This window comes from Schistocerca piceifrons, chromosome 2, assembly GCF_021461385.2.
Source record: "Schistocerca piceifrons isolate TAMUIC-IGC-003096 chromosome 2, iqSchPice1.1, whole genome shotgun sequence".
Classification (NCBI taxonomy): Eukaryota; Metazoa; Arthropoda; class Insecta; order Orthoptera; family Acrididae; genus Schistocerca; species Schistocerca piceifrons.
This window is the reverse complement of record NC_060139.1, coordinates 183,501,064-183,527,523: the sequence shown is the minus strand read 5'-3', so window position 1 is coordinate 183,527,523 and position 26,460 is coordinate 183,501,064. Positions and strand designations below refer to the sequence as shown.

Here is a 26,460-nt window from a genome sequence, read left to right as displayed (position 1 = left end):
CTCTTGGGGCTTTAGAGGCCGGCTGCCCCTTTTTCTTCGCGAATTTATGGCAGAGCGCACATTTAGGGTGCGGGTGAACACTACTCTATCCCGTACTTTCTCCCAAGAAAACGGGGTACCCCAGGGCTCCGTGCTGAGTGTTGTACTGTTTGCCATCGCCATTAATCCAATTATGGATTGTCTCCTTCCTGATGTCTCGGGCTCCCTCTTTGTGGACGATTTTGCGATCTACTACAGCTCTCAACGGACCAGCCTTCTTGAAAGACGTCTTCAAGGATGTCTCGATCGCCTCCACTCGTGGAGCATCGAAACCGGCTTCCGTTTTTCTCCCAGTAAGACCGTTTGTGTTAATTTTTGGCGACGTAAGGAGTTTCTTCCGCCCTCCTTACATCTAGGTCCTGTCAACCTTCCGTTTTCCGACGTCGCTAAATTCTTGGGTCTTCTGTTTGACAGAAAACTGTGCTGGTCCTCCCACGTTTCCTATCTTTCGGCTCGCTGTCTGCGTTCCCTTAACACCCTCCGTGTCCTGAATGGCACCTCTTGGGGAGCGGACAGAGTGGTCCTTCTCCGCCTCTATCGCGCCTTCGTGCGCTCGAAATTGGATTATGGAAGCATAGTCTACTCCTCTGCTCGGCCGTCTATTCTTCGGCGTCTCGACTCTATCCACCACCGTGGATTACGTTTAGTGTCTGGAGCTTTTTACACCAGCCCTGTGGAAAGCCTTTATGCTGAGACTGCTGAACCTCCGCTATCCAATCATCGGGCAGTCCTTCTGAGTCGTTATGCTAGCCATTTGTCTTCCATGCCTGCTAATCCAGCCCATGACCTCTTTTTCGACGCCTCCCTTGATGTCGGGTATGCAGGCCGCTCCTCCTCCCTACTACCCCCGGGAGTCCGCTTCCGTCAACTGCTCCATTCTCTCTCCTTCCGCTTTCCTAAAACCTTCTTGACAACTTGGGGTACAGCTCCGCCTTGGCTCCGTCCCCAGATCGACTTGCTCAGACTTATGTCAATTTCCCAAGGATGGTACCCCTACACTTGTTTACCGTCGGGCATTTGCTGCTCTATGTGCACAAATGACGGAAGCCACATTTATTTACACCGATGGCTCGAAAACATCGTTCGGTGTAGGGAGTGCCTATATTGTTGGCGACACCCCAAATCACTTTCGGCTTCCCTACCAGTGTTCGGTTTATACTGCGGAGCTTTACGCTATTCTCCAGGCTGTCCACTACATCCGCCGCCATCAGCGGATACAGTACGTAATCTGCTCAGATTCTCTCAGCTCTCTCCTAAGTCTCCAAGCTCTTTACCCTGTGCACCCTCTGGTCCACCGGATTCAGGACTGTCTGCGCTTGCTCCACCTGGGGGGCGTCTCAGTGGCGTTCCTCTGGCTCCCAGGACACGCTGGTATCTGTGGAAATGAGGCGGCCGATATAGCGGCCAAGGCTGCAGTTTCTCTTCCTCGGCCAGCTATTCAGTCTCTTCCGTTTACCGATCTACGGAGCGGTTTATGTCGCCAAGTTGCTCATTTATATCATGCGCATTGGTCAACACTTCCCCATAATAAATTGCGGGAAGTGAAAGCCCTTCCTTGCGCATGGACCTCTTCCTCCCGATCGCGTCGTCGGGAGGAGGTAATTTTAGCCAGACTCCGGATAGGGCACTGTCTTTTTAGTCATAGACATCTTTTAAGCGGTGATCCTCCCCCACTCTGTCCCCACTACTCTCAGCCGTGGACGGTCAGACACCTTTTAATTGAATGCCCCTATTTTAATCCGTTACGCTCCCGTCTACAGCTATCGCCTGATCTATCGTCGATTTTAGCAGATGACACGCGCTCAGTTGACCGCGTTCTACAGTTTATTAGTGACAGTGAAATGACGTCAGTCATTTGAAGCTTTTTTTTGGGGGGACAACCAACCCCTTTCTATAGTGGATTTTTAAGCATTCCTTCTGCCTTTAGTTTCTCAAATTTTATGACTTTGTTCCCATTGCTGCTGATTTTAAATTTCGTTTTTTTCCTGTTTTCTACGTCACGGGCTGGGCGCTAATGACCATAGAAGTTTTGCGCCCTAAAACCACAAACAAAAAAAAAAAAACTAGTCCTGTCGAGAGTCTTTATGCTGAAGCTGCCGAGTTACCATTGACCTACCGGTGCGACGTACTGCTGTGTCGGTATGCCTGCCGACTGTTGTCTATGCCCGACCACCCCTCTTACCAGTCCTTCTTCGCCGATTCTCTCGACCGTCAGTACGGGTTGTATGTGTCTGCCATACTGCCCCCCGGAGTCCGCTTCCGTCGCCTGCTTCGACAATTGGATTTTGCCCTCCCTACCACCTTCAGAGAGGGTGAGAGCCCGACACCACCTTGGCTCCAGGCTCCAGTTCATATTTATCTCGACCTCAGCTCACTCCCGAAGGAGGGTACTCTGGCTGCAGTGTATTGCTCACGGTTTGTCGAACTTCGTGCTCGCCTTGCCGGTCACACCTTTATTTACACCGATGGCTCCAAAACTGACGATGGTGTCGGCTGTGCCTTTGTCGTCGGGGCCGCCACCTTTAAATACCAGCTCCTCGACCAATGTTCCAGCTTTACGGCCGAGCTTTTTGCTCTCCATCAGGCCGTTCAGTATGCCCGCCGCCACCGCCATTCATCGTATGTACTCTGCTCTGACTCACTCGGTGCTCTTCAGAGCCTTGGAGCTCCCTATCCGGTCCATCCCTTGATTCAACGGATACAGCAGTCCCTCCATTCTTTCGCTGATAATGGTGGTTGTCAGCTTTTTGTGGGTTCTCGGACATGTAGGAGTGCCTGGGAATGAGGCTGCGGATGCTGCAGCCAAGGCTGCAGTTCTCCTGCCTCGGCCAGCCTCCCATTGTGTCCCGTCATCTGACGTTCGTGGGGATGTATGTAAGAGGCTTGTGTCGTTGTGGTGGGATGCTTGGTCATCCCTCCAAGGAAACAAGCTCCGGGCAGTAAAACCGCTTCCAACTGTATGGACAACATCCTCCCGACCATATCGGCGTGAGGAAGTCCTTCTGACCAGGTTGCGGATTGGGCATTGCCGGTTTAGCCACCGCTACCTGCTCTCTGGTGACCCAGCCCCGCAGTGCCCTTGTGGTCAGGCATTAACAGTGCGCCATGTTTTATTGTCGTATCCTCGTTTTAGTCAATTTCGTGTTGTCCTGTCCCTGTCATCTACTTTACCGGATGTTTTAGCTGATGACGCTCGAGCAGCTGCTCGTATTCTGCGTTTTATAACTTTAACTGGCTTTTCCAAAGACATTTAACCTTTTTACTTATTTTATCTGCATCTTTGTCAGGTCCTTCTGGTGTCCCCCCATCCCCTTGAGTTGTAACAGATTCCATGTGCTCTAACAACAGTGACTGGGCGCTAATGACCTCAGCTCCCCCTGCAGGTCCGGGGATTAGAATAGGCCCGAGGTATTCCTGCCTGTCGTAAGAGGCGACTAAAAGGAGTCCATCCCCCTCACGGGGGTAGTTAGCGCCTGCGTCCGGAGACGGACGGTTTCACGACCTATAATCGTGGTCTTTTTGGTTTTTCACTTCTCGTTTCTTCCTTCCTTTTGTTGGTTCCTTTCTTTGCTCTTCTCCACTTCACTGTCTTCCTTACTCTTTCCCTTGACTTCTCCTTGCCTTCTCATTGCCTTCTTCTCCTTGCCTTCTCTGGTCTCCGCCTCGGCGTTTGAGACAGTCTGTCCTCTTTCTCCCTCTCTCTTCTTTTTCCTCTTCTTCCTTCCTCCCTGTGCGTGTCTGAAGGCCGACCCACGCGTTCGCACGCGTAGCCGGTGACGGGGTAACGCGTAAGTCCCCGCCCTGGGTAGACATGTAAGGCACGCGCGTACCCCCTGGTAAAGGCCAGGCCCGGGGAGGGGTGATTGCCTGAGCTGATACCTTCTGACCATGCCGATTGGTCCCTCCGTCTGTTTCTCGGGAGGTGTGACCTGAGGTGTAAACATTCACCTAAGGCGGGAGTGCCCTCTGAGAGGGTCCCCACAAGGAAGGAGCGCGCCATCGGAGACGCTGGCAATCATGGGGGATTCCTCCGCAATGGATTCTACTCCATCTCTTTCGACTTCGACCCACAAACGGAAACGTGACCAGCCAACAGTGCCAAAATTACTACCGCCTGCCCCACAGTTCCTCGTAGTTTCTCGATCTGAGGACGGAAAGGATTTTTCCTCTGTCAACCCCTTCGTTATTCAGAAGGGCGTAGATGCCATAGCCGGATCTGTCAAATCTTGTACCAGGTTGCGTAACGGTACCTTATTACTAGAAACTGAGAGTGCCTTTCAGGCACAAAAACTGCTTCGGGCCACACTCTTGTACACGTTCCCTGTCCGGGTGGAGGCCCACCGCACTTTGAATTCGTCTCGTGGTGTAGTCTATAGTAGCTCTCTCGACGGATTGACTGACGAGGAGCTTCAATCTTTCCTCGCTGAGCAGGGCGTGACGGCTGTCCATCGGGTCATGAAAAAGGTCAACAATGACCTTGTACCGACACGGACACTTTTCCTAACCTTCGATAGTGTTAAGCTGCCATCGCGCATCAAGGCGGGCTACGAGGTTATTTCTGTTCGCCCCTATGTCCCGACACCTACGCGCTGCTACCAGTGTCAGCGATTCAATCACACTCGACAGTCTTGTTCCAATGCGGCTAAATGTGTCACTTGTGGCAGGGATGCCCATGAGGGTGACTGTCCACCTCCGTCTCCTCGTTGTGTGAACTGTCAGGGTGACCATGCCGCATCCTCCCGCGACTGTCCTGTCTATAAGGAAGAACGCTGTATCCAGGAAATTCGAGTCAAAGAGAAAGTGTCCACCTCGGCTGCTCGCAAGCTATTGGCTAATAGGAAGCCCACGCTGCTCCCAGCGGGGAAATACAGCACTGTCCTCGCCTCTCCTCGGACTACCCGGGAGGTAGCAACCCAGACATGCGATCTGACCTTCAGCACCACGGTCGTCCGTTCGGCCAGTGCTAAGATCGCGCGGTCGACGTCTCCTCTTCCTCCCATCACCCCACAGACACCAGCCACTTCCTCAGCTTCTGCTCAGTCGAAGACCCCGAAGTCAGATGCACGGGCCTTCAAGAAGGAACCATCCCGTGCAGACTTCCTCCGTCCCTCGACCTCCCAGCCTTCGACCGGTACTTCCACCAAACGTCCTTCTAAAAAGGCGCATAGGAAGCACAGTTCTCCTTCTCCGCCGCGGCGCCTTTCTTCTCCTGCGCCACCCAGCGGTTGCCGCCTCACGCCGTCATCCGTTTCGCCTGGCCGCACCGCTGGTAGCCGAACATCTGGCCGTTCACCGGCGGAGGAAGCTCACCCTCCCGGCCGTCCTCCCGAGATGGCCGATGACCCTATAGACCCCATGGACGATGACTGTCCGCCTCCTGCTAGCGGCGGCAGTGCTCGCTCGAAGCCAGGCCCTAAGTGGCCTTCGAGGTGACCCCTTCTCTCATCTTCCTTTTCTTACGATGGCACTTATTAACTGGAATATTCGCAGCATTCGCTCCAACCGAGAGGACTTGAAGTTGCTGCTCCGCTTGCATCGTCCGCTCGTCGTAGCCCTCCAGGAAACGAAGCTACGCCGATGCGATCAAATTGCCTTGGCACACTACACCTCTGTGCGTTTTGACCTACCCCCTGTGGTAGGTATCCCAGCTCATGGAGGGGTTATGTTGCTGGTCCGGGATGATATTTACTACGATCCCATCACGTTGCACACCGGCCTGCAGGCAGTTGCCATCCGCATTACTCTCCCCACTTTTACGTTTTCCTTTTGTACCGTTTACGCTCCATCGTCATCTGCCGTTACCAGGGCAGACATGACGCAACTTATTGCTCAGCTACCTGCACCATTTTTGTTAACTGGAGACTTCAATGCCCACCATCCTCTTTGGGGCTCTCCAGCATCCTGCCCGAGGGGCTCCTTGTTAGCAGACCTTTTCAACCAGCTCAATCTTGTCTGCCTCAATACTGGCGCCCCTACTTTTCTTTCGGACACATCTCATACCTATTCCCATTTAGACCTCTCTGTATGTACTCCCCAACTTGCACGCCGGTTTGAGTGGTATGCACTTGCTGATACATATTCGAGCGACCACTTCCCGTGTGTTATCCATCTCCTGCAGCATACTCCCTCTCCGTGCTCCTCTCGTTGGACCATCTCCAAGGCAGACTGGGGGCTCTTCTCTTCCAGGGCGACCTTTCAGGATCAAACCTTCACAAGCTGCGATCGTCAGGTCGCACACTTCACGGAAGTCATTCTCGCTGCTGCTGAATATTCCATCCCTCACCCTACTTCTTCTCCTCGTCGCGTACCGGTCCCCTGGTGGACCGCAGCATGTAGAGACGCTTTACGTGCTCGTCGACGTGCTTTACGCACCTTTAAACGCCACCCTACAGTGGCGAATTGTATTAATTATAAACGATTACGTGCTCAGTGTCGTCGTATTATTAAAGAAAGCAAGAAAGCCAGCTGGGCTGCTTTCACAAGCACCTTCAACAGTTCAACTCCTTCTTCTGTTGTCTGGGGTAGCCTGCGCCGGCTATCTGGCACGAAGGTCCACTCCCCAGTTTCTGGCTTGAAGGTCGCGAATGAAGTCCTTGTGGCCCCTGAGGCTGTCTCCAATGCCTTCGGCCGCTTTTTCGCCGAGGTTTCGAGCTCCGCTCATTACCACCCTGCCTTCCTCCCCCGCAAACAGGCAGAGGAGGCTAGGCCACCTGACTTCTGCTCCTCGAATTGTGAAAGTTATAATGCCCCATTCACCATGCGGGAACTCGAAACCGCACTTGGCCGATCACGGTCCTCCGCTCCAGGGCCTGATTCTATTCATATTCAGATGCTGAAGAACCTTTCTCCTGCGGGTAAAGGTTTTCTTCTTCGTACATACAATCGCATCTGGATTGAGGGACATGTTCCCGCATGCTGGCGCGAGTCTATTGTTGTCCCGATTCCTAAGCCGGGGAAGGACAAGCACTTGCCTTCCAGTTATCGACCTATCTCGCTTACCAGCTGTGTCTGTAAAGTGATGGAGCCAATGGTTAACTCTAGATTGGTTTGGCTGCTCGAGTCTCGACGCCTACTTACCAATGTACAATGTGGATTTCGAAGGCGCCGCTCTGCTGTTGACCATCTGGTTACCTTGTCGACCTTCATTATGAACAACTTCTTGCGGAAGCGCCCGACCGCGGCTGTGTTCTTTGATTTGGAGAAGGCTTACGACACCTGTTGGAGGGCGGGCATTCTCCGCACCATGCATACATGGGGCTTTCGCGGTCGCCTCCCTCTTTTTATTCGTTCCTTTTTAATGGATCGACAGTTTCGGGTACGTGTGGGTTCTGTCCTGTCCGACACCTTTCGCCAGGAGAATGGGGTGCCACAGGGCTCAGTTTTGAGCGTCGCTCTCTTCGCCATCGCGATCAATCCAATAATGGATTGCCTCCCAGCTGATGTATCAGGCTCCCTTTTCGTGGACGATTTTACCATCTATTGCAGCGCGCAGTGTACACGTGTCCTGGAGCGCTGTCTTCAGCATTCTCTTGACCGTCTTTACTCCTGGAGTGTCGCCAATGGCTTCCGTTTTTCTGCCGAGAAGACGGTCTGTATTAACTTCTGGCGCTACAAAGAGTTTCTCCCACCGTCCTTACGACTCGGTCCCGTTGCTCTCCCGCTCGTGGAGACAATCAAATTTTTAGGCCTTACCTTTGACAGGAAACTTAGCTGGTCTCCACATGTGTCATATTTGGCCGCCCGTTGTACCCGTTCTTTAAATGTCCTCCGTGTTCTCAGTGGTATGTCGTGGGGAGCGGATCGAACCGTCCTACTTCGTCTATATCGGTCGATCGTCCGCTCCAAGCTGGATTATGGGAGCTTCGTATACTCCTCTGCACGGCCATCCATCTTACGCCGCCTCAACTCCATACAACATCGGGGTTTATAACTTGCGATCGGAGCGTTTTATACTAGCCCGTAGAGCGTCTTCATGCTGACGCTGGCGAATTGCCACTCACCTACCGGCGCGATATACTGCTTTGTCGGTATGCCTGTCAGCTACTGTCAATGCCCGACCATCCGTCTTATCGTTCCTTTTTTGACGACTCTCTTGACCTTCAATATGGGTTGTATGTCTCTGCCTTGCTACCCCCTGGAGTTCGCTTTCGTCGCCTCCTTCAACACCTTCATTTTTCACTCCCTGCAACCTTTCGAGTGGGCGAGAGCCGCACGCCACCTTGGCTCCAGGCTCAGGTCCGCGTTCACCTCGACCTCAGCTCGCTCCCAAAAGAGGTCACCCCCGGTTCGGTCTACCACTCCCGTTTTTTGGAACTTCGTTCGAAGTTCAACAACATGACTTTCATTTATACAGATGGCTCTAAGACCAATGACGGGGTCGGGTGTTCCTTTATTGTCGGGGCACAAAGTTTCCAATACCGGCTCCATGGCCATTGTTCGGTCTTCACAGCTGAGCTCTTTGCCCTCTACCAGGCTGTTCTTTACATCTGCCGCCACCGACATTCTGCTTATGTCATCTGCTCAGATTCCCTGAGCGCCATCCAGAGCCTCAGTGGTCCGTACCCGGTTCACCCTTTCGTACACCGGATCCAACGCTCTCTTCAGCAGCTGGTGGACGTCGGTACGCCGGTTAGCTTTATGTGGGTTCCTGGCCATGTCGGTATCCCTGGGAACGAAGCTGCAGATGCCGCGGCCAAGGCTGCGGTCCTCCAGCCTCGGACAGCTTCTTGTTGTGTCCCTTCGTCCGATTTTAGCAGGGTTATTTGTCGGCGCGTTGTGTCGCTGTGGCATGCCGATTGGGCTGCACTTACCGCCAACAAGCTTCGGGCCTTAAAACCTCTTCCCGTGGCTTGGACGTCCTCCTCACGCCCTTCTCGGCGGGAGGAGGTCGTTTTAGCAAGGTTAAGAATTGGACACTGCCGGTTCAGCCATCGCCATCTGCTGACGGCTGCGCCGGCGCCGTTCTGCCCATGTGGGCACTTGCTGACGGTTCGACACATTTTAATGTCCTGTCCAGATCTTAACACACTGCGCCTCGATCTTAACCTGCCTAATACTTTAGATGCCATTTTAGCGGATGACCCACGAGCAGCTGCTCGTGTTCTTTGTTTTATCAATTTGACAAACCTCGCTAAGGACATTTGATGATGTTTTTTAATCCTATGCCTGTCAGTCTCTTTTATTGTGTTTTCCCTTTTAGTTGTTGTTGTCAACTTGTGCCTCGCGGTGCATTCTTAGAGTAGTCAGGGCGCTAATGACCATTTAAGTTGTGCGCCCGAAAACCACAAAAAAAAAAAAGACCTCAGCAGTTGAGCGCCCTTAAACCCCACAAAAAAAATACAAATGGGTAAAATTCGATGAGTGAAATGGATGAGTAAAATTTTGGCAGCATGTTGTGGTTATCAGATGATACAGACTGTGGTATAAGAGCAACCTCCAATGACACTGCTTACACTACTCAGTGTGCTGTTTGTAAACTGTAGCATTTTGTCAATGTAGTACTCGTCTGAGCCCTTTTGCTCTGAGCCATTTCCCTGGCACATGGCTTGCATACCTAGCTCACTCCTGCTGGTGGTCGTATGGCTTCAATAGTTTCTTCAGAAGGAAAGTAGTTCACTGCAGAGGTACAACTTCAATGTTTCCTTCCTGACTTTACCGTGTCAGGAACATAATAGTAACAGACAGGTAGAGGCGTACTCCCCCCAAATTCCTGTATTCTACAAGGACAGAGAGAGATTATTTTTTGGCTGTAGAGCCTAAACTCTTAGCAGAGAATATTCAGGACAAGTTGGGGGACGGTGCAGACATCTTCAAAATGACTGTCACTTCAAATGAAAACAGCATCCCCCCGCCCAGTCATGGGCGTTCCTTGCTTGTCATAAACTAGATGATCTGGTCACTCACTCGCCATGATGGTCTAAATGTGGTTCGAAGCACTTCACATTAAGACGACCACCTTAGTTTGACGATGAGCTATTCTCAAACTTCGAGAGCAAGGTGTAGATTTTTTATTTGACCATAGGTGGCCAGTTTGATCCCTTTAACCACAACCACTAGCCAACCATCTATTAGTTCACGAGCCCACTCGATGTTGTAAACTGTTAAAAAATACAGCTGTTGGTAATAAAGACCCCTGACGAACCCCCCAGGGGGTCCACAACTCTTTTGTGGATACGTGCGTAGCAAGCACGGGACCTCGAGCTAATGTGGCCCTCCTTCCTTTCCGGGCTGCATACCTTCCCTTTCCGCATCCTTCCCTGTCCCCCATCTTCGCCCCCCCCCCCTCACCTTTGGCTCTTCCCTTCCCTTTCTCCCCCTCTGGGAGTATGGTTTGTGCCTATGACCGGAGACGGACGATCGAAACTGTTACAAATTCCTTGCTTTCTACACTTGCAAGTCTTCGTCCTTCCTCTGTCCTTCTCTTATCCTTAACCCTTCTCTTTGCGCTTTTCTCCGCTGCGGCGTTTGTGACCCCTCTTCTTTCCTTTCCTTTCCCTTTCTCTTTCTTCCTCCCTGTGCGTGTCTGAAGGTCGACCCACGCATTTCCATGCGTAGCTGGTGACGGGGTAACGCGTAATTCCCCGCCCCAGGTAGACAGGTAGGACACGTACGTACCCCCTGGTAACGGCCAGGCCCAGGGAGGGGTGATTACCCGAGCTGATACCTTTCGAAAGTGCCGATTGGTCCCTCCGTCCGTTTGTCGGGAGGTGTGACCTGAGGTGTGAACAATCACCTAAGGCGGGAGTGCCCCCAGAGAGGGCCCCCACAAGGGAGGAGCGCGCCATCGGAGACGCCGGTAATCATGGGGATTCTTCCACAATGGTTTCCTCACCTTCCACTACGCCTGCTCACAAGCGTAAGTTCACCGAGTCTCAGCCACACAGTTCTTCCATCGTTGCCACAGTTCCTTGTTTCTCGGTCTGACGGTCACGACTTCTCCACGGTCAACCCTTTCATTATTCAGAAAGGTGTCGACGCAATTGCAGGTCCTGTAAAGTCTTGTTCCAGATTACGGAATGGCATCTTGTTAGAAACAGTCGGTGCCCTCCAGGCACAAAAATTGCTGCGTACTTCACAGCTCCACACGTTCCCTGTCCGGGTTGAAGCACACCGCACTTTAAATTCCTCGCGTGGAGTCGTTTATACACGCTCCCTCGATGGATTGTCTGACGAAGAAATTCAGCACTACCTGTCTGATCAGGACGTGACGGCTGTTCATAGTTATGAAAAGGGTTGACACGAACATCATTCCAACCCGCACTGTCTTCTTGACATTTGACAAAGTTCAACTCCCATCGAAAATCAAAGCAGGCTATGAGAATTTCCGTTCTTCGCCCTTACGTCCCAAACCCTGCGTGTTGCTATCGATGTCAGCGGTTCAATCACACCAGCCAGTCCTGTTCCAATCCGGCCAAATGTGTTACGTGTGGCAAGGATGCCCGTGAGGGTGCTTGTCCACCTCCATTCCCTCGCTGCTTCCTCTCGAGATTGCCCCGTTTTTAAGGACGAAAAGCTCATCCAGGAAATCAGAGTGAAGGAAAAGGTGTCTACCTTTGCTGCTCGAAAATTTATTCACCAGTTGACAGCCCACCGTGGCTGACAGGAAAATACAGCACTGTCCTTGCTTCTCCTCGGCCAACAAAGGAGGCGGCCACGCAGACTTGCGACCTCACCTTTAGTGCCACGGTCGTCAGGTCGGCCAGCGCAAAGATCGCCCGTTCAACCTCCACTTTCACCTGCCCACTCTATGGCTCACTTTATCGGGTTCTGCTAAATCTCGAGCTCAAAAGTCAGACACCAAGACTTCGAAAAAAGAGCATATTCGTGAAGATTTTTTACGTACCCCAACTTCACACCCATCGGTTCCTCCTTCATCTAATCATACTTCCAAGAAGGCTACAAAGAAACCCAGTTCCTCTCCTTCTCCGCCAAGGCGTGTCCCGTCTACAGCACCACCTGGCGGACATCGCCCTCGGCCGTCTTCTGTCGCTGAGGCGCACTGCTGGCGGCCGATCAACCGGCCGATCGCTGGTGGCAGGAGCTGCTCCTGAACAACCTATGGATCAGGATCTTCTGCCTTCAGCTGAATGCCATTCCATGCTGTCGGTCGCAAGCTCTGAGCAGTCGTTGAGTTGACAGCAACCTTGGTCACATTTCTCAATTTTCTGTTCACCCTATGTCCATTATCCACTGGAATATCCGCGGCATTCGAGCCAATCGGGATGAACTGTCGATCCTCACACGATCCTACTCGCCGGTCATCTTCTGTCTTCAGGAAACAAAGCTGCGTCCCCATGACCTATGTTCTCCCTCATTTTCAGTCCGTCCGATATGATCTCCCTTCTGTTGAAGGCACTCCAGCCCATGGACTACTCATGATTCTTCTCCATGATACTCTCAATTATCACCCAATCCATTTAAAGACTTCCTTCCAAGCTGTCGCCGCCCGTCTTTCCCTTTCTGGATACACGTTCTCTCTTTGTACTGTATACATTCCATCGTCCACAAAAATGGCACGAGCTGATCTCCATCTTCTTGGTCAGCTTTCACCCCCTATTTGCTGGTTGGGGACTTCAATGCCCACCACCCGCTTTTGGGATCTCCACATCCTTGTCCACGTGGCTCACTATTGCTAGACGTCTTCCACCAAGCGGATCTAGTTTGCCTCAACACTGGGGTCCCTACATTGTCTGCCTCCGACAACTTTCTCAATTGCACCTTAAGGTCGGTACTGTTCCGCTAGCTCGGCGCTTTGAATAGTTGGCCCTTGATGATACACACTCGAGTGACCACTTTCCAAGTGTCCTTAGACAGGAGCCTCACCTGCCATATATGCGCCCGCAGCGCTGGAAGTTTGCCCAAGCCGATTGGACACTTTTTTCGTCTCTAGCGACATTCGATGACCGTCACTTTCCCAGCGTCGACGATGAGGTCACACACATTACCGACGTTATTCTTACAGCTGCGGAACGTTCAATATCACGCACCTCCGAATTGCACCGGCGTCCCCCAGTTCCTTGGTGGAACGAGGCATGCCGTGATGCAATACGTGAGCGGCGACGTGCTCTCCGCGTTTTCCGCCACTATCCTACTTTGGCCAACTGTATCCGCTATAAGCAGTTCCGAGCGCGATGCCGTCGTGTCATTCGCGATAGCAAGAAGGCAAGCTGGAAATTCTTTATTAGCTCATTTAACACCTTCACTCCCTCCTCGGAAGTTTGGAGTCGGCTTCGACGTTTCTCAGGCGCGCCTAGTTTCTCCCCGGTCTCTGGGCTCACTGTCGCGCATGATACATTAGTGGACCCTGTCGCAATTTATAACTCATTGGGTCAGCACATTGCTGAGATTTCGAGCTCTTCATATTACCTGCCAGCGTTTCTCCCGAAGAAACGTGCAGCGGAAGTGCGACATCTTGCTTTCTCCTCCCAAAATCGCGAAAGCTACAATACTGTTTTCTCCTTGCGGGAACTCCAACATGCACTCTCTTCTTCTCGCTCCTCCGCCCCAGGACCGGATGGTATCCACGTCCAAATGTTGCTGCATTTATCAACCCATAGTCTGCGTTACGTCCTTCGCCTTTATAATCGAATTTGGACCAACGGTACTTTTCCCAGACGATGACGGGATGCTATCGTCGTTCCTGTTCCGAAACCTGGAAAGGACAAACATCCCCCCTCTAGCTGTCGCCCCATTTCCCTCACGAGTAGTGTCTGTAAGGTTTTAGAGCGTATGGTGAATTACCGTTTAGCGTGGTGGCTGGAATCCCGCAGTCTAACACCTGCCCAATGCGGATTCCAACAGCATCGTTCTGAAGTTGACCATCTTGTTGCTCTCTCCACTTGTATCATGAACAATTTTCTCCGGAAACGCCAAACAGTAGCAACGTTTTTTGATCTGGAGTGGGCATACGATACCTGTTGGAGGACAGGCATCCTCCGCACACTGTTCTCTTGGGGCTTTAGAGGTCGGCTGCCCCTTTTTCTTCGCGAATTTATGGCAGAGCGCACATTTAGGGTGCGGGTGAACACTACTCACTCCCGTACTTTCTCCCAAGAAAACGGGGTACCCCAGTGCTCCGTGCTGAGTGTTGTACTGTTTGCCATTGCCATAAATCCAATTATGGATTGTCTCCTTCCTGATGTCTCGGGCTCTCTCTTTGTGGACGATTTTGCGATCTACTACTGCTCTCAACGGACCAGCCTTCTTGAACGACGTCTTGAAGGATGTCTCGATCGCTCCCACTCTTGGAGCATCGAAACCGGCTTCCGTTTTTCTCCCAGTAAGACCGTTTGTGTTAATTTTTGGAGACGTAAGGAGTTTCTTCCGCCCTCCTTACATCTAGGTCCTGTCAACCTTCCGTTTTCAGACGTCGCTAAATTCTTGGGTCTTATGTTTGACAGAAAACTGTGCTGGTCCTCCCATGTTTCCTATCTTTCGGCTCGCTGTCTGCGATCCCTCAACACCCTCCGTGTCCTGAATGGTACCTCCTGGGGAGCGGACCGAGTGGTCCTTCTCCGCCTCTATCGCGCCTTAGTGCGCTCGAAATTGGACTATGGAAACATAGTCTACTCCTCCGCTCGGCCGTCTATTCTTCGGCGTCTCGACTCTATCCACCACTGTGGATTACGTTTAGTGTCTGGAGCTTTTTACACCAGCCCTGTGGAAAGCCTTTATGCTGAGACTGCTGAACCTCCGCTGTCCAATCGGCGAGCAGTCCTTCTGAGTCGTTATGCTAGCCATCTGTCTTCCATGCCGGCTAATTCAGCCCATGACATTTTTTCGACGCCTCCTTTGATGTAGGGTATGCAGGCCGACCCTGCTCCCTACTACCACCGGGAGTCCGCTTCCGTCAACTGCTCCATTCTCTTTCCTTCCGCTTTCCTAAAACCTTCTTGACAACTTGGGGTACAGCACCGCCTTGGCTCCGTCCCCGGATCTGCCTGCTCCGTGACCTTTGTCGATTTCCCAAGGATGGTACCCCGCGGAGCTTTACGCTGTTCTCCAGGCTGTCCACTACATCCGCTGCCATCAGCGGATACAGTACGTTATATGCTCAGATTCTCTCAGCTCTCTCCTCAGTCTCCAAGCTCTTTATCCTGTGCACCCTCTGGTCCACCGGATTCAGGACTGTCTGCGCTTGCTCCACCTGGGGGGCGTCTCGGTTGCGTTCCTCTGGCTCCCGGGACACGTTGGTATCTGTGGAAATGAGGCGGCTGATATTGCAGCCAAGGCTGCAGTCTCTTCTTCGGCCAGCTATTCAATCGATTCCCTTCGCCGATATACGGAGCGTTCTATGTCGACGTGTTGTTCATTTATGGGACACGCATTGATCGACACTTACCCATAATAAATTGCGGGACATGAAAGCTCTTCCTTGTGCTTGGACCTCTTCCTCCTGAACGCGTCGTCGGGAGGAGGTAATTTTAACTAGACTCCGGATAGGGCACTGTCTTTTTAGCCATCGACATCTTTTAAGCGGCGATCCTCCCCCACTCTGTCCCCACTATCAGTTGTGGACGGTAAGACACCTTTTAATTGAGTGCCCCTATTTTACTCCGTTACACTCCCGTCTACAGCTATCGCCTGATCTATCGTCGATTTTAGCAGATGACACGCGCTCAGCCGATCGCGTTCTCGAGTTTATTCGTGCCAGTGAAATGACGTCAGTCATTTGAAGCTTTTTTTTTGGGGACAACCAACCCCTTTCTGTAGTGGATTTTTAAGCCTTCCTTCTGCTTTTAGTTTCTCCAATTTTATGACTTTAGTTCCCATTGCTGCTGGTTTCCATTTTCGGTTTTTTACTGTTTCCTAAGTCACGGACCGGGCGCTAATGACCATAGCAGTTTTGCGCCCTAAAACCAAAACAAAAAAAACAAACCCTGACGAAATAGGGCATCATGACAGAAACGGGAATTAGTGACAACATGGTTGTTGGAGCGACACATTCACCAAGAATAAATTCAAATTATACACTTCCTTAAATAAGCAGAATTTCTTGACGCTTTCCTAGGTATCATATCTTTACAAACTAGCGACATAAACGTCAAGATCTAGCTTAGATTCAAAATCAGTATCGTTGGCGATTGAGATTTATACCAGATAACTTAAGAGAACTCATCCATGATACAAAAAGCACGCCGGATTTAAAAGAATACCAGCGGTAAATAAAAACGTCCACTGTGCGACGGGCATGGTCATACCGACGACAGTGCCACTAGGGCGGAGTTACTAAACATAATTTTTAGAAACTACTTGACCAAAGACGATAAAGTAAATACTTCATAATTCGAATCAAGAAAAGCAAGCATGAGTGAACTAAATACTACCAGTGTAACGAAGCAACTTGTGATTTAACAAAGGCGAGTCGACCAGACCTTATAGCATACCAGAGTATTCTCGCTTGACGAAACAGGTCACAGGTCACACCAGTACTAAAGAAAGGAAACGGGAGTAATGCGCTGAATTACACCCGCACATCACTAACGTCGATTGGCAGTAGGGTTTAGGAACAGACACGGTGTTCGAATATAATGAATTACTTTGAAGAGAAAGATGCACTGACAGTCAGCAGAGATTCAGAAAATACCGTTCGTGAGAAACCAACTAGATCTTTACTCTCACGGAGCAATGTAAGCCATCGACAAGAATCTCTAATAGTTTTCCAAATCTCCAGAAGACTTTCGTCACAAGAGGCTTCTAATTACAAAGTCTGTCTTCAGAGTAAAACCTCATTTCTGCGACTGAATAAGTGATAGCCTATGAGGTAGGTCAGTCCGTAGCAATCGATAAATTCAGCGAGTAAAACAGAAGTCACATCTGGTGGTGTCCAGAACAGTGTTACTGGCCCTTTGCTGTAATAATTTATAGAGAGTATAACAAGGAAGTTTAACAACCCTATTAGTGTCTTTGCTGGAGATACTGTTATTTACCATCTATTCGTCATCGGAATAAAATTGAGAAGATAAAGAAAAAATGTGTAGTACCATAAGTGGCAGTTGACTGTAAATAATTTAGGTTATCCGAAGTAATAAAAGGAATCCACCAGATTTCGGTCACAAGAGAAACCAAACAAATTGAAAGCTTGTGAACTCAAATACCCAGGAACTTTAATTACTGATAAGGTAATTTAAAATAAAAACATAGAAATGTTCTGGGGAAGTTACCAAAAGACTGCATTTTACTGGCAGAACGCTTGGAAGCGATTCTACTAACACTGCCTCCACTACGCTTTTCTTCATTCTAAGTGTTTACTGCTGTGCGTTATGGGATTGACGGAGGATACCGAAAAAGTTCTTACAAGGGCAGTTGGATTCCTACTAGGGCGAAAGACGGCAGTGTCGCGGGTTTATGCGATTGAGGGTGACAACCATTAAAACAGAAGCGTTGTTACAGTGAGGCATTTTCTCGATATTTATTACAAATTATTTACGCCCCCTACATTCGGAGAAACGACCATCGTAATAAAATAAATAATAGCTCGCGTGGAAAGATGTTAGTTTCTGCCAGGCGCTGTTCACGAGTGGAACGTAGAGAAACACCTTGGAGGCCTAGGGCCAAGCATGTAAGTATGAACTGCAGAAAGCTCATGTACATGGAACTATAGATGAATTAATTACATGTGCTCTTTTGCAAATGTTCTGCGAGAGTGACCCTGTGCATGTGTGGATTGCCTGAGTTGTGGTGATACACAATGTGAAATGTGCTGTGTGACAGCTACATGCGAAGTGTTTGACGTACACGTGTGATTGGCATGGTGCGGGAACCTGCTCTGACAGGCGTCGGCGTGTTACATTACACCAAAGTTTGTCTGACGCAGGGTATAAAACTGTGAAGTGGAACAACTGAATCATCAAATTTATTAACAGTATAGTAAATAAGTGCGAAACATCAAAGTTAGCTAATAATTAGTAAAGTCCTAAACGAATTAATATGGTCGTCCCATATTCTAAGCATCCATCAAGTACTCTGCATTTGCAGACGACTGTAGTCCACTGTAGAGCGCCCAGTAACGCGTGCTGCTCGTAGATAACTTGACATTGGACACTGTTCACTGTTGAGTTGTAGCGCCCCGCCCCCCTCCCCCCCCCCCCCACCCCCCCTCCCCGAAGAACCCAGCGAGTGGGGTGGTACTGTCACACTCCACTTCACAGCATGTGCCTGCTGCTGTAAAATTGTGCAGCCATATTGACATGTGGTCTTGGCGGCATCCTCTGGTCTTGGCGCTTTCTGTGAGCCTGATCGGATCTGCGTTGTCATACTGTTTACGCCTGCCTTGCAGCCACGGCTGTACCGCCTGAGACCGCTATGTCCCTTGGATGCAGAACCGCCACCAATAGTGGACGACTCCGTATGGTGACACCTGGGCCATGTTCCATGGACCTTGGTATTTGGCATGTTTCAGCTGCGTTGGACAAGTTAGGAATGGTGTTGGAAACGAATCTGATAAAATCGTTGCAGCAGCTAGGCAGAGATATGTAAAGCAGCAAACTAAAAGCTTATGGCAGTAAAGGCAGTGTACTTTTGACACTGCTGCTGTGCAAGAGTAATGATATTGGCTGTTGCATATGCGTAGGATAGGCAGACGATTTTTTAAATAGTCTGACTAAACATGCCATGGGGTACAGGAACACTGCAGAAGCATACGCACTGGAGTTTTTAAATGGTCAGATCGTTGGCACAGTTTGAAAACCAGTGACGAGCCTTACGAATTATATTACCAGTCTCAGCCGACTATTCTTCTGATAAATGCGAATAATAGCTACAGGAAGATCCGGAAGGTTGTTTCATACTGTACAATACAGGGCGTACAGTGGAAGTATTCCTGTCACCCTGAGTGCCTCACAATATTACCTACGTGAGTTTGTTCACAGCTCTGTGAACTGCTGCCAGCGAGTCTGCATTGCTAAATGGTTCGGTGATTGTATCGGACTCGTTCCAAAGATCGCTCTCAATTTCTTGTTTGACTAAAATTGAGCCGCCATCTGCCAAAGCAGTGGGAACTGTCCAGTGTGTGTACATTAGTTGGAATTGGTCTCTCCAGTACTTCATCCCATTAAACAGATATTTAGCTGGCAACTACGAGGTATCCCCTGTATTACAGTCGTGCTATAGTATCTATAGTATAAGATAGTAAGCAGGTGTTAGGTATAACTTGGTAAGAGATGGTAGGATACAGTAACAGCTGTTTTCAGAAGTGGTCAGCAGTCAGTACAGGCTAATCCTTCCTGCACAGCGCCCCCTGTTCTCGGGAGGGCAGCATGCCGGGTTCCAGGCCATCCTCCAGCGCCGCCTCCAGCCCCTCCAGAGCTGAGGGCCGGAATTTGCGGGACGTGCCACCAGAACCTGAGATCCCTCAAGAGGGCACTGAGGGGAGAAGCGTGCTGGAGGAGGAGGCGGACAAGGAGGCCGGCTTGTTCCCGGGGCCTGACCTTGAGGGGCTGTTCACGTGCTCCGCGACAGGCGTCTTCCGGTCATCCGTCGGCGAGACATCGGCATTCAAAGGGTAAGTGAGCAGTTTTCCTCATAATTATCCACAAATGGACTAACTGTATTCCAGCTATTTAATCTAATCACATTTGACCATTCAGGACACGTTTCATACTGAACAAGCATTTCACGCACAAGTAGTCTTGCACGAGTTTATTTCAAAAGGTGTCTGTTGCTGATAACGACATGGAAGCTAGATCTCAGAATATATTAGGTTGTATAGGATCCCTGACACACACACACACACACACACACACACACACACACACACACACAGCCGTAAGGATTGTGACAGTTATTTACTTCTCAAAGGGACATGGGTGTATTAACACCTTCAAAGAACGGACTAAACTGAAGCGCCAGAGGAACTGGTATAAGAATGCGTATTCAAATAGACATACGTAAAAAGGCAGAATATGGGGCTACGGTCGGTAGCCTTTAAATGAGACAACTAGTGTCTGGCACAGTTACTGCTGCGAAAATCGTGTATTATCGAGATTTAAGCTAGTTCCAGCGTGGTGTTGAAGTTCGCTAACGAACTATGGGATACAGGATATTCGAGGTACCGCTGAAGTGAGGATTTTCCCGTACTATATTTTCACGAGTTTACCGGAAGTATCAGGAATCCGGTAAATCAGATCCGGACATAGCTGAGGCCGGGAACAGATCCTGCAATAACGGGACCGACGACGACTGAAGAAAATAGTGTCAGAAATGCAACCGTTCTGCAAACTGCTGCAGATTTAAATGCTGGGCCATAGTGTCAGCGTGCTAACCATTCAACGAAACATCGATACGGACTGTCGGAGCGGAAGGCCCACTCGTGTACTCTCGATGACTGCATGACACGAAGCTTTACGCCTCGCCTGGGCACGACAATGCCGACATGGGATTGTTGACTGGAAACATGCTGCCTGGTCGGATGAGTTTCGTTTCAAATTGTACCGAGCAGACTGATGTTTACGGGCATATACACAACCTCATCACTGTGTGGACTCTGCATGTTAGCAGGGGACTGTTCACGCTGGTGCAGGCTGTGTAATAGTGTGGGGCCTCGGCAGTTAGATACGGGATCCCTGATACGCCTAGATACGACTGATGGGTGACCTGTATGTAAGGAACCTGTCTGATCACCTGCACCCATTCATGTCCATTGTGCATTTTGACGGACTAGAGCAATTCCAGTAGAGCACTGCGAAGTCCCATGTCTAAAGTCGGTGGAGAACGGCTCCAGGAAAACTCGCCAGAGTTTGAACATTTCCTCTGGTCAACGCTCCCTAGACATAAACATTGAGCATATCAGGGATGCCTTGGAACCTGCTGTTCACAACAGATCACCACCTCCTTGTACTCTAACGTATTTACGGACAGCCCTGCGGGATTCATGGTGTAAGTTCCATCCAGAACTACTACCGACATTAGTGGAGTCAATGCTACGTCGTGCTGCGGCACTTCGGCGTACTCTCGAGGGCCATACACGGTATTAGGCAGGTGTAACAGTTTCCTTGACTCTTCAGTGTAAATGGAAACGATACATCGCTCGTTGAGCACAAGAAAAGGTACAAACACAGGATGGAAGATGACACGGTTTTGGGCCAAAAACTGCTCGACCTGACGGGACAAAAGTTGCTTTCATTAAATTGTACTACAGAAATGTTATGCAAGGTGAAATTACGTTTGCTTACGAATTGTTAGACGACGACGACGAGTCGGTCGTAAACTCAGAAGTTAGAGAAGCAGCTACCGAGCTGACTCGTGCTTCCAACCGTCCTGGTACGCTAGACAAACTCGGCTTGGGCCTAGCGTGCTATTTAGCGACGCCAGACTCAGGCAAATATAACGCCTGACAACGCAGACTGGAGGGAGAATCAGCATTGGAGATGCGGTGCAACAGGAGTATGTCTAAAATTACTTTGACTTACACTGGAAAGACAACATGGATAATACTGTCGCTAAGGCGAAACAGTCTGCGCGTTGTTGGCAGAACACTTGGCAGATACGACAAACCCACTAGAGACAGCCTACATTGCACTTGTCCGTCCGTCCTCAGCTGGAATATTGCTGCGCGGTGTGGGATCCGTACCAGGTAGGATCAACAGAGGATATCGAAAAATTGCAAAGGGCAGCTCGTTTCGCGCGTTTTGTGGCGAGAGCTATTTACGACATTCCAATCACCAACGTTCTCTTATGAATGCGAAAATATTTCACACCCACCTACGTAGGGAGAAATGATCATAATAAACTACAGAAATGAGAGCTCGAACGGAAAGATTTAGGTGTTCCTTTTCCGCACGCGCCATTCGATGGTGGAATAGTAGGGTAGTAGTATGAAAATGGTTCGATGAATCCTCTGCCAGGCACTGCAGTGTGAACTGCAGAGTAACGATGTAGAAGTAGGTAGACGTGAGCACTCGTCCGCCTGTGGTCTCGAGTTTGAAATCGCAGCTACTCGGTGTAGGCTGCCAGCACTGCTGCATCTTCTGTTCCACTTCGAGGTAGCACCATAATGCTTTTCGTACTCCCCATCTCTCGCTTAACCTCTCTTACGAAAAAACTTTTACCTTGTTTCGTCATAAATATTTGATACTCTCGGCCTGCGATCTGAGATACAGCTGCTGTACAAACAGCTGAGTGTACGGCCGCTAGGTGTTGCTGCACATAAGCACTGTCCTCAATGGCATATTTCAAAGAATGAGATGATACTCAACCTTGTCAGTCCTTGGTACTTTCTGGAGGAAGAAATTTTAAACATCTGATGCTCTCAGGCAACTCGTTACTGATTTTAGAAGCAAATTTTATACAGATTTGTACCTATTCTCAAATTAAACTTCGTTCGAATGGTTCCTTTTTATGGAATAAAGCAATTTTGAAACATTCATTCTAACAAAGCTATCAATAAATACCACGTGACATAACATTCCATTAAGTCACCCGTCTTCTGACCATTTCGATGCAGCTTCCTCCAAATTCCTGTCCCGCCAGCCACTTCTCGGTATAGCACATGCATCCTACATTCTCAGTTACGTGCTGCATGTTTTCGAATCACTGTCTTCCTCTCAATTTTTTGCCATGTACGGCCACCTTCTAGTACCTTGGACGTTATTTGATGTATTAGCACATGTTATCACCCTGTCCTTGTTTTCAGTGTTTCCCGTGTCTTCCTTCCTTGGCCGACGCTGTACAGAACCACCTCATTTATCAGGCCACCTAATTTTAAGCATACTTCCGTTGCACTACATATCTAGTGCTTAGCGTCTTCTGTTCCATCAAGGAGGAATATTAACTAACCAACCGCTTCCGTGTATTGAGACAAACTCCTCCACATTTCGCATGTCAGAGATGCATAACAATGGCAGCGCTCTTGACGATGAAAAGTTTACGCATTCGCGAACTTAATCAGGTTTTTATTGAGGAAAAAGATTTGTTCCATCTAAGACAGTAAAAATTGATGTATGCAATTGTAGCTAGCATATACTGAGTTAACACTGTACATAAAGCGAGATAGGAACAGTTAAAAATGTAAGAAAGAAAAAATTAGAGCTTAAAAATCGGTCGACAACAGTAAGTTTGTAACTACTAGCTTCGAAATAGGTATCAGCAGTACATAATGAAATGGTCTGGAAGGAGCATATCGAAACACGAAGAATTTCGCTCTTAAAATAGAGAAAAAATACTGTTCTGTATAGACGTTGTGCCAAATGGAAATGCATTTGCGAAATATACATTTGTATTTCAATTTTTACTCATTTTTGAAAAATAGGAAGGTACCAATACGTGCTCCAGTTGTTTCAAAATTTTCTGTATGATCTAAGAGGACGTGTTCATATAAAACGTTCACTCACTTCAGAAAACTTCTACGTCGTATGTCATAAACTGCAATGACTGTACAATTCTCGTAAGTTTTCGAAGAGGTGGATTAAAAAGATTTTAAAATATTCGTTTTTGTAGTTTAAATTCCAACCTCCTACAAAGTTTTTCCACTACACCATTTCTTTTAGAACTCTCCTCAAATATTCTGCATACTTTCTACCTCAGTTTCTTCAGGTAATTTTCCAAATTTCCAAATAATTAAATTTGGATCCAACTCTTACAGCTAGTTCTTAACATAACTAAGTTTACTGGGGCAACTTTTCTCTACCCAGACCAACCCCCTCCTCATGCCACATCTACCTTGCATGTGGAAACACCTGCAAGTAAAGGTTGAGACAGAAATGTTCAACGTTGTCGTTGTCTAGAAAGCTGTGTATCTTGGTAGTAGGCCGGACGTTCTCTCTTGCAGCAGTCTCTCCGCCATATTTTCGGAAATTTTATAAATTATATAACTCAGTACATATCTCGAAATATCTCTTCTTATCTTACCGATTCCTAAACTTTAATATACGGTGATTATCAATGCATAGTAGTTTAAAGCCCTATTATTCCTTGGAGCGTGCATTTACTCCATGGAATAGCTTCTGTTTTCTCTTATGAAAAGAATGTCAGATCTTGCCGGTTAGCTGTGAAAGAACGAATATGTATATATATGTACTGTTGAGCTAGTCGCCATCTTCATGAGATTCTGTATGAGAAGGAATTTAATACATGAACTAAACTGTGTTAGAGTATTATTTAACTGATTATTATTGACGGTTTCTGCTTACTACGCTGTGTTGCATGGAATCAGTGGGAACGTCTGATTTACACTGGGCGAACCTGCCATTTTGTACGCTCAAGATATCCAGTTTATTACTTACAATAAATGGGCTAACACAGTCTTACCAGCAGATCTCCCGTCTTCCCCATGTGATCACCGAAAGTTAATATTTATTACAAATGTTTTCAGGAGATCGACTGACAATTTTCGTCACACCGAGACCTGGAAATTACTTCAATGCCTTATGGAATTTAAGTTAAGCTCAATTTAATCAGGATAGAACAGTATTGAACTGTGTGAATGTGATAAGCCTGCTTTGTGAATGAAAATTCCTTTAATATACGCAGGGTTTTTACTATCCTGATCAGTGAAGCTAAATCAGGCCGGTGTGCGAGGTTTTTAAATTTCAGATCCCACAAAGTTATTAAAATGTCATTAAGCCAAAACAACCTTAGCGGAAAGTTCCTGTAACATAAAGTACTTAATTCAGATCGGTTTCATACAGGAGCGAAAATCTCACCAGTAGCTACATGTCCAAAGTAATGAAGTGTTTCGTATCGTTGCTCTTCCTACAGCATCCCAGAAGAGCCACCTGAAGAGCAGCAGAAAGTGTCAGAGCATCCAGTGTGTGAAGAGCCAGGTGAGGGCCAGGGACAAGAGGTGGGCCCCCCTGCTTGGACACTCGGGCCTCTAGCCGCGGTGGCCTCCTCGGCGTTCGGCGGGCTGCAGCAGCAGCAGCCACAGCAGCAGCAGAAAGCTGAAGGGGAGAGTGCGCAGCTGGTGGGGCAGCAGACAGCACAGGGCGGGGCAGCGTTGGCGGAGGACAGCGGGAAGCAGGAGCCGGGGGCAGAGGAAGAGGCAGGGGAAGGGGGGCCACTGGGGCAGGACTCGCCAGGGCCGCAGCGGAGGCGGGCCTCCAAGCGGAAGAGCACAGCCAGCTACTACGAGCTGATGCCGAAGAGGGGCCGCAAGTGAAGGCTGCACACTAGTTTTAGATGTAAACCATCAATTTTTAAAATCTCATTTAACTTCACTCTAAATTTTTCAGTAAATTAACGAAGCTTTTGGCAAATATTGACGATCATTACCACAGATGAAAGTAAATTAATGTTGAGCCCATTTGTCTGTCACATTCTAGAAAATTCCAAAAATGTTAGTTTTAATGTCAGTACTAAGAGCACGAAGAAAGAAACAAAACAATATCAATAATTTTTGGTGGTGGTGGTGGTGGTGGTGGTGGTGGTTAGTGTTTAACGTCCCGTCGACAACGAGGTCATTAGAGACGGAGCGCAAGCTCGGGTTAGGGAAGGATTGGGAAGGAAATCGGCCGTGCCCTTTCAAAGGAACCATCCCGGCATTTGCCTGAAACGATTTAGGGAAATCACGGAAAACCTAAATCAGGATGGCCGGAGACGGGATTGAACCGTCGTCCTCCCGAATGTGAGTCCAGTGTGCTAACCACTGCGACACCTCGCTCGGTAATTTTTAGTGGCTTAATCCTTTGCAGAGCTGTTTAATAACTAATTATTGTACTTCATGTGTAATTTACAACTTGTCTGTGGTGAATAAAAATCTATAAATTTTTGTTTCCGTAACTGAGTGGTAATATTCCTAATCACATTCCTTGTAAGTTACCCCAGTACAATGAACTGCAAAGTAAAGGTACTTCAGAGCCGTTTCGATGATACAGGCTCACCTTGCTTCCTGTTTAAACTCTGTATATTCCTTTACCTTCATGAACTGTAGCTGAAGTTGGCTCATAAGTACCTAGGTTGAGAAAATGACGTTAGTACAGCTGTCACTTAAATGGACTCAAACTGTCAAAACCAGATTTCCAGACAACTGACGACCGGCGGGACAACCACAGCCTTGTTCGAATAATCTTCCTCCGTAAAAATTTGTTATAATATTTTGAAAGATCGTATCTGTGCTCCTCCATTGGGATTAACTCCTTCAGATTGAAAGAGCGATACACATACTTAACTCCCGGTCAACTTTAGAGTTATTGTGATGCGTCATGTCCACTAATATGATGCCTATGTAGCACTAATACCCGATTTGTCTTCAGTCTTAATTACGTTGTACGTTTCGCAAAGTCTCGATTTTTTTATGTCCTCACACCCGGTGGAAGACATCAGCGATTAAATGTAATTCGGTATTTTGCACAACGTTTCAGCTACTCTTTCCTTTTAGCTCTGCGTCCTGCACAGCTGCCTTGCTTTGAGCTGTGTGTTTGACTACGTTCGGCAAATAGTTAACCCACTCCCTCTATCACCTTCATCCTTTAACCCTTTGTTGCCTGA

General features: G+C 48.7%; 1 protein-coding gene across 1 annotated transcript in view; it reads left to right on the top strand.

The window, feature by feature from the left end:
• The window catches only part of LOC124775232 (gametogenetin-like), a 76,142-nt gene extending 51,010 nt beyond the window's left edge, over positions 1 to 25,132 (top strand). Inside the window, exons 5-7 of the mRNA XM_047250070.1 lie at positions 19,271 to 19,540; positions 24,733 to 24,817; positions 24,950 to 25,132. Of these exons, the coding sequence (XP_047106026.1) occupies positions 19,271 to 19,540; positions 24,733 to 24,817; positions 24,950 to 25,132 (538 nt within the window). The remainder of the gene's footprint in view (positions 1 to 19,270; positions 19,541 to 24,732; positions 24,818 to 24,949) is intronic.
• The last annotated feature ends 1,328 nt before the right edge of the window (positions 25,133 to 26,460 follow it).